This window comes from Canis lupus, chromosome 9 (genome assembly GCF_011100685.1).
Source record: "Canis lupus familiaris isolate Mischka breed German Shepherd chromosome 9, alternate assembly UU_Cfam_GSD_1.0, whole genome shotgun sequence".
Classification (NCBI taxonomy): domain Eukaryota; kingdom Metazoa; phylum Chordata; class Mammalia; order Carnivora; family Canidae; genus Canis; species Canis lupus.
The window spans coordinates 2,579,149-2,590,514 of record NC_049230.1 but is presented as its reverse complement, the minus strand read 5'-3'; the positions used below and the strand labels follow the sequence as shown (position 1 = coordinate 2,590,514).

General features: G+C 61.6%; 1 protein-coding gene across 12 annotated transcripts in view; it reads right to left on the bottom strand.

Annotated features, from left to right (window-relative positions):
• TBC1D16 (TBC1 domain family member 16) overlaps positions 1 to 11,366 on the bottom strand; it is a 77,204-nt gene that overhangs the window by 5,033 nt on the left and 60,805 nt on the right. For 5 of the 12 annotated variants that reach the window (XR_005364134.1, XR_005364135.1, XM_038546379.1 and 2 more), the window contains exons 4-11: positions 9,542 to 9,739; positions 8,532 to 8,679; positions 7,405 to 7,572; positions 6,819 to 6,967; positions 6,235 to 6,369; positions 5,246 to 5,432; positions 3,199 to 3,378; positions 488 to 634 (exon numbers count right to left, since the gene is read on the bottom strand). Coding sequence is in view for 10 of the 12 variants with exons in the window: in XM_038546379.1 (XP_038402307.1) it covers positions 488 to 634; positions 3,199 to 3,378; positions 5,246 to 5,432; positions 6,235 to 6,369; positions 6,819 to 6,967; positions 7,405 to 7,572; positions 8,532 to 8,679; positions 9,542 to 9,739 (1,312 nt within the window). In the remaining 2 variants the exon portion in view is untranslated. Of the gene's footprint in view, positions 1 to 45; positions 184 to 487; positions 635 to 3,198; positions 3,379 to 5,245; positions 5,433 to 6,234; positions 6,370 to 6,818; positions 6,968 to 7,404; positions 7,573 to 7,756; positions 7,879 to 8,531; positions 8,680 to 9,541; positions 9,740 to 11,366 lie in introns of those variants that run through there. The other 7 variants (XM_038546384.1, XM_038546385.1, XM_038546381.1 and 4 more) reach the window with 7 other exon arrangements.

Genomic DNA, 11,366 nt, shown 5'->3' with positions numbered 1-11,366 from the left:
CTCAGCCCCCCGCCAGGATGCCCCAGCGCTCCCCTGGCGCCGCACCTTCACCTTTCAACCTCTGCAGGGTCCTGGGCAGCGCCGTGCCCGCTTCCTACCCATGTGACCGCTGGCACTTGGGTGGCTCCTTACAGCCCCCGAAGACCACCACAGAGCTTTCACGGGCGGCATCACCAGTGGGGTCTGGGAGGTAGAGGTGGCCAAGCTCAGCATCCCCTCTTCCTTCCACTAGCCTTGATGACACGTGGCCACCCTCCCCCAAAGCTGCCTTCCCAATCTGCGTGCTCTGGGCCGTGAGCGAGGTGCCCCAAGGAGGGCGGGGGCCTGTCTATCAAGCTGGATAATTTGTTCAGTCCACGCAGCAGCGGGGGAGGCGCTGGTATCTGGGCCTGATGGTGGGACCAGCTGGGGTGCCTGTGGTGGTGGCCCCAGGGCGGGGCCCTATAAGCCTGCAGGTGGGGCCACGTGGAGGGGGGCAGGCACTCACCTTCCTGAGAACCAGCTCCCCGTTCATGTGCATGGCCAGGTTTCCAAAATGCAGCAGCATCTGGTCAGTGGCCAGCTGCTGCTCGATGACGTCATCCCCGTAGATGGCCACGATGGCCACGCAGATGAAAAGGTGGAAGTAATCGGTCTGGGGGGAGGGGGGAAGGACAGCAGGGTTCAGATGAGGCCCCAGGTGGAGGCTGAGTGGAGAGGCGTGGGGTGAGGCTGGGCTCCTCGGCTCCTGGGCAAGCCACATGCCTCTTTTGCCTTGTTTCCCCCACTGACATGGGGCTCAGGGGCGGTACCCACACCCAGAGGCTGCTGTGACACGCAGAAGGGACAGAGCTCGTGCCACCCACGGGCTGCTGTTCCTCTGGGAGCCCTCTGGGTGCCCTCCATCACAGGGGCAAAGAGCAAGCTTCCTCTGAAGGCTGGCCCATGCTCATCCCGAAGCCTGTTCACAGAGGGGCTGAGAAGAGCCCGAGAGGGTGTGCGCAGAGCCTGGGTCAGCATCCTCTCCAGTGGGTCTGGGAACACGCCAGCGACAGAGAATGTGCTGGCCGCCTCCCACGGGTCAGGGTCTTCCTGCCTCCGGCCTGAACATCCCAACACTTGCCCCAGACACGACTCCTAGGTTTGTTGCTAAGGAATCGAGAAGATCCCGACAGAGAGGAGATGGCCAGCCAGCCTCCTGCCGGCCCCGCGGGGTGGTTATGATGATCCTGCTGTCTGTCTCTGCAAGGACTCTGCAAGGACTCCGTGAGGACCCTGCTGCCTGTCTCGGAGACCAGCTCACGCCACGGCCCAGCAATGCCAGGCGCCCGGCAGGAAGCCAGCGCTCGGTCGGCTTGCACTTGACCGGGGCGCATCCTGTGTGCTCTGCGGCCCGGATGCTCTGAGAGCACGCTGCCTTTGACTCACACTGGCTCCCGAGGGCAGAGGAAGAGCAAGGAGCATCAGGAAGCCCGTGTTTAGTCTCCTGATGTCAACCGGCCGCCCAGATGGGATAGCTGGGCCGGCCCAGTGGAGCCCACGGTTCCGGCAGAGGCTTGGGTCAGCCAGCGCCCCACACCAGCCTGCTCTGGGCTGACTGCCCCCCGCCCCCCCAAGGGCCGCCCAGCCCCTTCCTTTGAACTAATCTGGAAATGGTCTTGCTTTGGCTCGGAACGACCCTCTGGCAGCCTTTTGAACTCTGGCCAGGGGTGGGGTGGGGTGGGGTGGGGCAGACAGCAGAATTCCAGGAAGGGGGCTGTCCGGCTCCTCCGAGCGAGCGAAATGTGCGAGCCCTCCCGCAGGGGGCTGGGCAGCAGGACGGGCCCAATTCCATTCCCAGGTCGAGGCCTGAGGCGGTCCAGCCCCCCACCCCACCCCCAGACTCATAAAGCGAAGAGCCTCCTCCCACTACCACCATCTGACCACCTCCCAACCCCCGTGCCACTAATGTGGTCAAGGGGAGGGGCCAACGTGGCCAAATTCGGTCCAGGATCTGAAAGGCATAAACTTGATGTGCGGCAAGTTCAAGCAGAATGGTGGCCACCAGAGACGTCCAGGCGGGCCTCTCCCGTAGTTTCCTCTAGATTTCATGAAACTTGGGATGTAGACAGAGCGCGGTGATGAAAATCACCGTGACGTGGCCCTGGCAGTGGGGGACACTGCAACGTGAGGCCCAAACACGATATAATGAGGGTGGCAAATCCGCTGCTGGGAAAACAGGCAAGGAAGCCCCGCAGAGCAGAGTCGAGTCAAAAAAATACACGTGATCCAGTGTCTCGGACCATCCACGCTGTGCGTCCTTTGATGAATGCAGATGGTTCACCCTGAATGTACATGCCAAGCGCCCTCATCCAGGCGGTCAGCACAGCCAGACCTGGGCCAGGGGCGAGGGCACACGCGGAGGGCACACGGGGCTGGCAGACACAGAGACGGCTTATGGCCCCAGCGTGGCCTTTCCGGTCATGAATGCTCCTCCTGTGCCATCAGTAAGGGTGGAGCAGGCTGGCTGCCGGGGCGTCCCCTCTACCCACAAGGCCTAAGGAAGCTGCCCGGCTTCCACCGTGAGCACGAAGCCGGCTCTTGCAGAAAGGATCCTGGCCACCTCCCGGATGCGTCAATACTACTTTTTTTTTTTAAGGTTGATGGATCCAAAGAGACTTGCCCATCCTTTAACATCGCCAGCTTGTTGTTAATTTGGGTGTTAAAGCTGTGTGACAGGGCCCCATGCTCTCAGGGGGTTTGCAGAGGAGGCTCTGAGAACAGCGGACTGCAAGTGGAAATCTGGGGGTGGAGGGTGGGACCAGTGGGGTCCTGGGCTCTCCAGAGGGGCTGACGGGGATGCAGGGTCGGAGGCTCTTTCCCTGAGCCGTCCTGAGCAGGGAAGGAGGGCCCGGGTTCTTGCGGCCTGGGCTGCAGGAGGCCTGCTCACCGTCAGGGATGTCTTTCACACTGATTGGTTGTGGCAGCAGGGAGCTCGGCCCCAGGACGTGGTAATGAGCACAGTCAGTGGGCCATTCGCATCTGTTTCGGTGACTTGGGAGGCGAGCTGCAGGTCTGAAGCCAGCCCCCAGGGACTGGATGAGGGAGGGACTAGAAGGCAGTCGCCTGATGTGGGGGCTGGGGTTGCAGGGGGGGGGGCAGGTGCACGGTCATGCAGACCCCCGCCCTCCTTGCAGGGCGCCGCTGGTGACCGGTGCCTGGAGCCTCGCCCCGGCTCACCTGGTAGTGGGCCCAGCAGGCCTCCCAGATCCGCAAGGCCTCCGCCTCGGGGAACTCGCGCTTGAAGCAGAGCAGCAGCCAGCGGTGGCAAAAGAGCATCTGCAGGCCGTCCTCGCCCAGGGAGACCAGGTGCTGGTAGAAGCGCAGGTGTGTCAGCCGCAGCAGCTCCCGCAGGTAGAGCTGGGGGTGAGGCCAGGACCAGTGAGCCCCCCCAGGCTCTGCCCAAGACGCCCACTCCCTCTGGGACCCTTCCTTGGGCCCCCCAACCCTGGGAGTGCACACGTCGAGCACCAGGTCCCCACCGGCTGGGTGTGTCTGCACCTGCTTCCTTTATTCTGCTGCTGGAATCGGACTCACACCCATCTTGGCTAGTTTATCCCAGATTTCAGACTGTTCTGGGGGCACAGTCCAGGGCCTGGTGCCCTGCTGTGGCCGGGGAAGCTCTCTGGGCCTCAGCCACTGCACAGGGCTGTCTCTGCTGCTCCCTCCTCCTGGTAAAGATGAGCAGATCGTGCGTGGCACCCCCAGCCCAACCACCTTCCCATCACCAAGACCCATCGTCTTCCAGAGCCGACTTAGAGCGGGGAGGGGGCGTTTCTGAGCCTCACAGCGCTCCACTCCTGCACTCACGGTCACCACCCAGTGACGTGGGGGGTGAGGGACGACATCAGGCTACTTCTGGCAGCGCCCAGCTTGGGCTGCTGACTTCAGCGCCCTTAGAATATCCATCTCCGGCAGCTAATGAGTCACGGGGCCGTGTGCTGCATGAGCCCATCAGGGGCGAATCGTGTCAGACCCCGTAATTACCTCCCTAGGTGCCGTGGAAACCTGACATCCCAGGGCCGATGCGGAGAGAGGGCAGCTAGGGGGTGGCTGGGGGTGGGGGGGGCGCCTGGGCCAGGGCTCTGTGACTCATAGGCCCCTCCCATCATTCCCACTGGAGACAGCTGCCTGGCAGCACCGGCCCTCCTAGGGGCTGATTCTGAGGATCCTTTCCCACTGGCCAGTTTCTGCACCCTGCGGCCCACCACAGGGTCGAGACCATGCACGCAGCTTACCCCTCCCTGGCCCCACGGGGACGTCCCCTCCCCTTCCAAGCCACACCTCCAGGTCCCGGCTCCCTCATCCTCAGATCCCCCTCTGTGCTCTGCTCCCCGTTCACGTTCACAGACAGTCCCTGGCCCTGGCCCCGGCATTCGAGCGGCTCCACTCAGCTCTGTCCTCATTGCACCTGACATGTCTGGTCCCAAAAGACCAGGCCACACAGTCTGGCTGCCCGAACCTGTGCTCGGCCAAGTCTGGGCAGATCCCAGGTGCAGCCTGACCTGCTGGCCTTGCTTCCCGTCTCCTTCAGCTTCCAGGCCGGGGCTCTCTCTGGGACTGGAAGGCCCAGACCACATCCCAGTGCCCTCCACCCGGCACCCGGCAGGTTTTTGGAACACACAGGCCCTGTCTCACGGGCTCTGCTGTCCTCTGCCCCAACAGTCAGAGCTGCCGGGTCCGTGCAGGTTAGGGGAGGCCCTGAGGAGGGGGTGTGCTGGCTGGGCACGGAGGGGAGGCCTACGGCCCCGAATGGGGCATGGCAACTGCCCAGGGGGCCCCCAGGGTGGCTTCAGGAGCCCCTCCCACTCCCGCATCCCGTGTTGCCCTGCAGGAAGCAGCCCAGATGTAGCTGGGGGCCCATTCTGTACAGCACAGGGCTGGGAGTGGTGGGCCTCCCCCTCTTCACTCCACCAGGAAGCCTGGGCTGGGAGGCCACATGCGGGGAGGCAGCAGGTCACCAGGGGAGGGGCCTCCCTACAAGCCCAGCCTGCAGGGAGCATGGGGTGGGGACCGAGGAATAGCATGCATTCCTCCCAGGGAGCTGGGCCTTCCCCTTGGCCCAGGGCTGAGCCGCCAGGCCCCATCAGCAACTCCAGTCCCGGCCTTTTCTGCCCGTCGGCCCCCAGCAGCCACGCCGCACACGGCCCCTGAGACCTCTGGCAGCAGGGGCAGGAGGCAGCGTGCTGTCCCCCAGCGTGCTGTAGCCCGCATCCCCCAGCCTCACCAGCTGTTTCTCCATGTCCTCATCCCGAGGAGAGCTGACGAAGATCGTGTTCTGCATCAAACCCACAAAGCACCAGAAGGTGTCCGATTCATCCAGGACCTCGGCCAGGATGGGCGCCACGAGGTCTGACATGCCCTGGAAGTAGCCGATGGCTGGGTTGTACACGGCGTAGTTCAACAGGATCCTCCTGGTGACGCAGGGCAGAGAGCAGGGAGGGAGTCAGCGGAGAGCGGGGCCTCAGCGCAGCCCGGGGTGGCTTGGTGTTGCCCGTGGGAGGAAGAACTCCAGGCTGGAGGCCCCAGACTGCCAGGATCCCCCTCCCCGCCTCTCCCCACTTCACCTCGATCTCGATCTCGGGGCCAGGAAGGCAGGGCTCTGGGGACCGTCTTCAGCGTCTAGGGAAATGGAGGGGCCTACAGTAGCCCCCTGCCAGGCCCAGACCTCCAGGGCAGGGACAAGACGAATGGGGGTCTGAATTTCTTAGTGGTGGCCCGCTGGTGACAAAGGGTGGGCTGGCAGGGACATTTTTACGGGCTGCTAATTTTGTGCAATCATTCGCCAGGCAGCAGAATGTCAAAGATGCCAGCCTTGGGCTCTGTGTGGTTTTATAGGCTGGAGGACCACCCGTTGGGAGGCTCTGGGGAGGCCCATCTGGGGCTGGTGGGAGTCAAGCGGACACAGGCTTCAGGATGCCCAGGGCACAGGAGGCTTTGCTGGAACCTACAGGGCCCTCCGGGGGACGCTGTGGCCACAAGACGTTGACTGATGTGGCCTAAAATAGCTAACAATCCTCTGCTTTCGGGGAGTCGACTGTATGAACCTGGACAGTCCCCCACCCCTGCAGAAGTGCTGCCTCTCCTTTCCTTCCCAGGAGGCCGGCTGAGGCCCTGGGGGTAAGGTGACACTCACGGAGGCAGGGGAGGAAGTGAAATGGGGGTGACGGGCTCTCCTCCTCTCAGGGAACCTCGCTGGCCGGGGACGGCGCATACCTCATGCTCTCCACGTTTGGATTGTCTTCTCCCCGGAAGAACTGGTTGCTCCGATCGGTCCGGACCACGTCCTTGTCCACCGTGAACTGCACGTTGCGCCAGAATGCTCTGTGCTCCTCAGGGGTCATGGAGAGCCTGGCACGGAGCAGAGGGTCCGCAGGGGCTCAGCGAGCAGCGCGCAGGCTGCGGGCAGGGCCCGCTCCTCCCCACCCCTGCTCCCCATGGTGGCTCCCCACTAATGGGGGTGTGTGTGCAGTTATCCAGCGTTGGGGAGCAGCCCGGGGTCAGCCAGGCTGGGAGAGACCCCTTCGGCCCCCCGCAGCCAGCTGGCTGCGCTCTCAGCGGGGGGCCGGTGCCCTGTGAAGTTCGGTGACAAGGGGCTCTCAACCCTTGACACAGAGCTGGGGAGCACTGAGGCCAAGAGCAGGGGCCGGGTGATGGCACTGGTCTGAGCCCATCCTTCTGTGCCTGGGGACCCACTTTCCAAAGAAAGTCTGGGTGATGTTCTACACTGTCAAAGCGGGATTGCACCTCTTTGGCGGACACCCCCGACCCCCCCAGCGGCCGGGGCGGGGCGCCCTTACCTCTTCTGCTGGATCTCGGCGTATTCCCGGCGCTTCTGCGCCCGCAGAGCCTCCCGCTCCTGAGACGTGGACTCGTGGCTGTAATATCGCAGCAGGAAGGGCCAGACCTCCCCCCGGATTGACACATCAATGCCGCCGAAGAAAATGGCCTGCAGGAAGCGGCAAAGGTTGGGGAGGGGCCGAGACAGGGCGGCTCAGAGCACCCCCAGTCCCCGGAGATTTGTGTTTTGGTGGCTGTGCTGTGCCTGGGTGACAACTGATGCCTTGATTCAGGTCGCTGTGATTTGCACATGTTTGGAGGGGAAAGTGGCGGCCCTCCATTCCCATACAGGACACAACCAGGCTCATTTCAATGTCAATGCCCACCCTGGTGTGGCGCTCAGATTATCGTGTCGTTCTCACGTCATGGCCTAATCCCGGTTTTGGAAGCGCTGCATTTCACCGGGAGCTCTTCTATGCAGGCTGACGCCGGGTCCCCCAAACCCGCTCCGGAGGTTTGCTTTTCAACGCAGAGCCTTTGATTGCTTTATCGGGCTCACACGGTGCCTCAAGTGCGAGGGGCCGGCACCCCCCACCCCCCGCTCACCTTGCGCAGCTTGTAGCCCTCCTCCACCTGGCCCAGCTCGTTCAGGTGGCGCAGCCAGGCCGCCACGTCCAGCCTCTTGTACATGCTCTCCTCGGGGTGCGTCTCGGAGGAGGGCAGTTTGGGGCGTCGGATGGAGAACTGCATGCACGTCTTCTCGTCGGCGACCTGCTGGCAGGGACGAGACTCAGGGAGATAAGCACCTCGTGGGCAGGCTGCCGAAGCCAGCGCGCTCGCTCTCCCCGGACAGGGAAGCCTCCCTCTCTTTCCCCACTGCAAGGAGGGGGGACCCGCTCTCCCCCCATACAAACCCCTAAATGGCAAGTGTAATTAGATGCAATTAAAATGAAAATACCTTCATCTTAACATCGGTTTCCCCGGGTCGCTGGGCTCCCGGGCCCACTCCCACCGACCGACCCAGCAAACGACTGCGGCCCCCTCGCCGCCTCCCCCACTCTCCCTGCGACCCCCGGCCGCAAAAACGGAATTAATGCCTCGTTCGGCCCAACTTCCCTCTGCCGGGAGGGCCTGCAATAAATTACATGTGATTGGTCACAAACAAAGGGACCGCTGTTCCCCGAGCAGGGAGCCCGCCTGTCAGGTTGTCTCCACGGGCAGTCACGAATCCAGGGCAAAACTGCAGCTGACATTTAATTCAAAAATCAAAGGTTGTTCAATGTAGGGGGAAAAGCAAGCCACACTACTGTAATAAGGGGAGCCAGCAGGAGGCTCTGTGGGAAGGAAGGGGATCTTCAAGCCAGCCCCGTCCTAATAAGCACATACAGTATCTTGAACAGATAATTAAAGAGCTCTTATTACATTTGTATGTAGATTGAGCAAAATATGGCAGGAAGCCTTGTCAAAACATGATTTTTCAAGTGCAGAGCTCTGACTTTACAAGAAGACCCAGGCATCTGCTTCAGATCCGAAGTCGCTGCTCTATCAGCCACCCAGCGACCAGGGGCTGCCCTGGGCCACTGAGGGTCATGCCCTGCAAGGGCTTGGTGCGGGGGAGCCCCTGGCCCCCTGTGGGCGGTGCGGGCAGCCGAGTGAGTCCCGGGGTGGGGCCTCCCCTCCCCTCCCCCACCTCCGCCCCCCCACCGGCATCGCCCTTCTGCCCCCCGGAGTACCTGGTCCTTGAGATGCGTCTCGGCGCAGTACTTCCACTGCTGAAACACGTCGGACAGCTTGTCCAGGCCTCCGTGGTGGAAGTGGAACACCTTGTACTGGCTCTCCCGGCTGGCGATGACCAGCTGGCCGCTGGTGCAGGCCTCATCGCTGAGCCGCCGCGGGAGGGGGGAGGACGGAGCGATGAATGTGGAAACACGGGGCTTTTATTTCCAAGTATAATCAGAGGCCCCTATCACTGACCTCAGAGGCAGGAAACAGGAAGGCCCCGCGGAGTTTGGCTGCTGGCCGCAGGGGGACAGCGTTACACCCGCACACAAGCCACCCTCCCCCTCTTGGCTGAAGAAGGCCAAACAAGCCTCTCCTGGGGAGGCTGGGAAGGAGGACTGTCCTGGCTCCCTGGAGGGCTGCCCAGGGGCCTGGTGTCCCACCCGCCGGACGGTCCCTCCTCTCTGGGAGACCCGGGGGTGCATGGCATTAGGTGGAAGCCGGTTTTGAACCCAGGTGGGGTGGCACTGGAGGGCACTCTGGGAGACTCCTCCAGGGCAGCTCACTACACATCCAATGGGGCCGTCAGCCCAACCTTGCCTGTCTTTCCGTAAAGGGCCAGAGTGTGCCTCTGGGTCCGGGACCCCTCCAGGGACATGCCTGCTTTGCACACAGGTCTTAGCTTGGGGCTACTCTGTGGCTGGGCCACCGTGCCTTCCAGGAGAGATGTGACGTGGCTACTAGACAGGACACTAATAGGGATGGTCCGCCCACCACAAGAAAGGTGGCTGGGAGCACCTGTAGCCGCTCTCTGTGCGGCCCCCATCACCCTGAGGGACCTGGAAGAGCCTGAGAGCTGCCCCCACCTGCTCCCCGGGGGGCAGCCATCACGGGGTACCCCTGCCCCCGAGCTTAGGGAGCAAACAGCTGGGAAGGCCAGCACGGCCCTGGACCTGAAGCCCCGCCCGCCGGGACACCTGTACCACCAGCCAGCTTCCAGGAAGCTGCCCAGAGAGGCTCTCACCTGAAGAAGAGGCGGAGGGAGCGCATTTGTCCCAGGTCGACGCGGAACACCCCGCAGATCTGCTCCAGGGCACAGGCCCTCTGCGGCTCGTCCCAGCGCGGGGTCTGCAGGAGGCCAGTGCCGTCCGGGAACCGCAGGTGGGCGTCGGCGCCCGAGGGGGAGCTGGTGGGGCAGGTTGTGGGATGGCCACGTGGTTCCCTGTCCGTGCAGCCACGGGGGCAGGGCAGGGAGGGCGTAGGGGAAACATTTAAACGTGGGCCTAGGCTCAAACCCACACACAGACATGACGGGAGGTGCCGCGTGGGTGGTGGGCACTCCGAAGGTGCCCGTGAACGAATGAATGAATGAATGAATGAGGCCTATCACAGTCATGCCCAGTCCTGTTGTGTGGAAGGGGAAGCATGTGTATGACCAAACTGCACCCCAGCTCAACCGAGGCAGTAACCTGCCCTAATGACAGATGAGGTCACCCTGATGAGGTCACTGAGGCAGGGAGACCCTGGGCAGGTCACCAAGCCCCTTTGAGCCTTTGTGTCTACAGGTGCAACGTGAGGATGGTGCCAGGGCTTCACGTAGGATTAACAGCAGCAGAGCGCTGGGCACTGGGCACCCTGGTCCTCAGAGTTCCCTAGGAGAAGCTGTTTCATGAACAGCATGGGGCTTCTGTTTAAGTTTCGTTAAATTCACTATTTTCCTGAAAAAAAAAGCTGGTTCAGTTTATGGTTCAGTAAGAAAACACGAGGGCTATTGATACTCATAATACAAATAACAAACATATATTAGGCCACTCAGAATGGGCCTGGCTCTGTATTACCCACTTCTCATGTGCATTTATTACCTATAATCCTCACAATAATCCTTCGAAATGTGTGATGTCATTACCCTCATTGTACAAAAGAGAGGAACTGAGGCCCAGAGGGGTTAAGTGGCTTACCCGAGCTCACCCAGCTAGCAGGTGCTGCAGCTGGGACTTGAAGCCGCACTCTGTGGCTCAGGTCCTCACCAGCATATTTTATTGACTTGAAGTTCCAAATTCAGCAACACAACCCCACTTATGCTTTTTTTTTTTTTTTTTTTTTAGTTCACGAATTTGTTTAAAACCCTAGTTGCAAAATATCTTATTCCTCGGGTTCAGCCACACCACAGGTTAAATGCCACCTCTTGAGATTTAACGGCAATATCTAGCAAGTACTGCGGAAACTAACTGGAGTAAAGGCAAGCATCCGTTCCAGGCCCGACCCCAGCATCCTACAGAGACCCCACAGCGATTGATTATCGTGCCTCCCTGTTTCAGCCCCGAGGCATCTCTTCCTCCAAAAGGCACCAGGTCTCCACACAAAGTCACTTTGGGTGGTTCGAGCACAATCCCCTGTGACTTGGAACTTCCTCAAAGAGAAAGACTGGCTTTTTAGAACCTTTGCTGCTTCTAGAACAATAATCGGCCTGGCGTGCAGGACGCAGCGGCTTTACTTCCCTCCCTGTCTCAGGAAGGGGGCTGAGCCGGTCCTGCTGTTCCCGTGGGGCCCCTGGGCTTTCCACCGGGACAGGCTCCGGTGCACATAGGCGGCTGCGCGGGAAGGGAGGCGGATGAGCTGATCCACTGCGGCCGAGCAGCACACTCAGACCCAAAGAGTCTGAGGCAGGCGCAGCCCTGCAGCGTGGACCCTGACCGGGTTGCGTTACACGATCATTGTGTGCAAAACAAGGCAAGTCTCGGGCCTGAGGACAGCCCCCCACCACGCCACTTGATGCAGCATCTCATAATCTGCTTATTGAACAATGAGGCCCCCGCGGCTGGGAGTTCGTGGACTCTGCATGCTTCCCA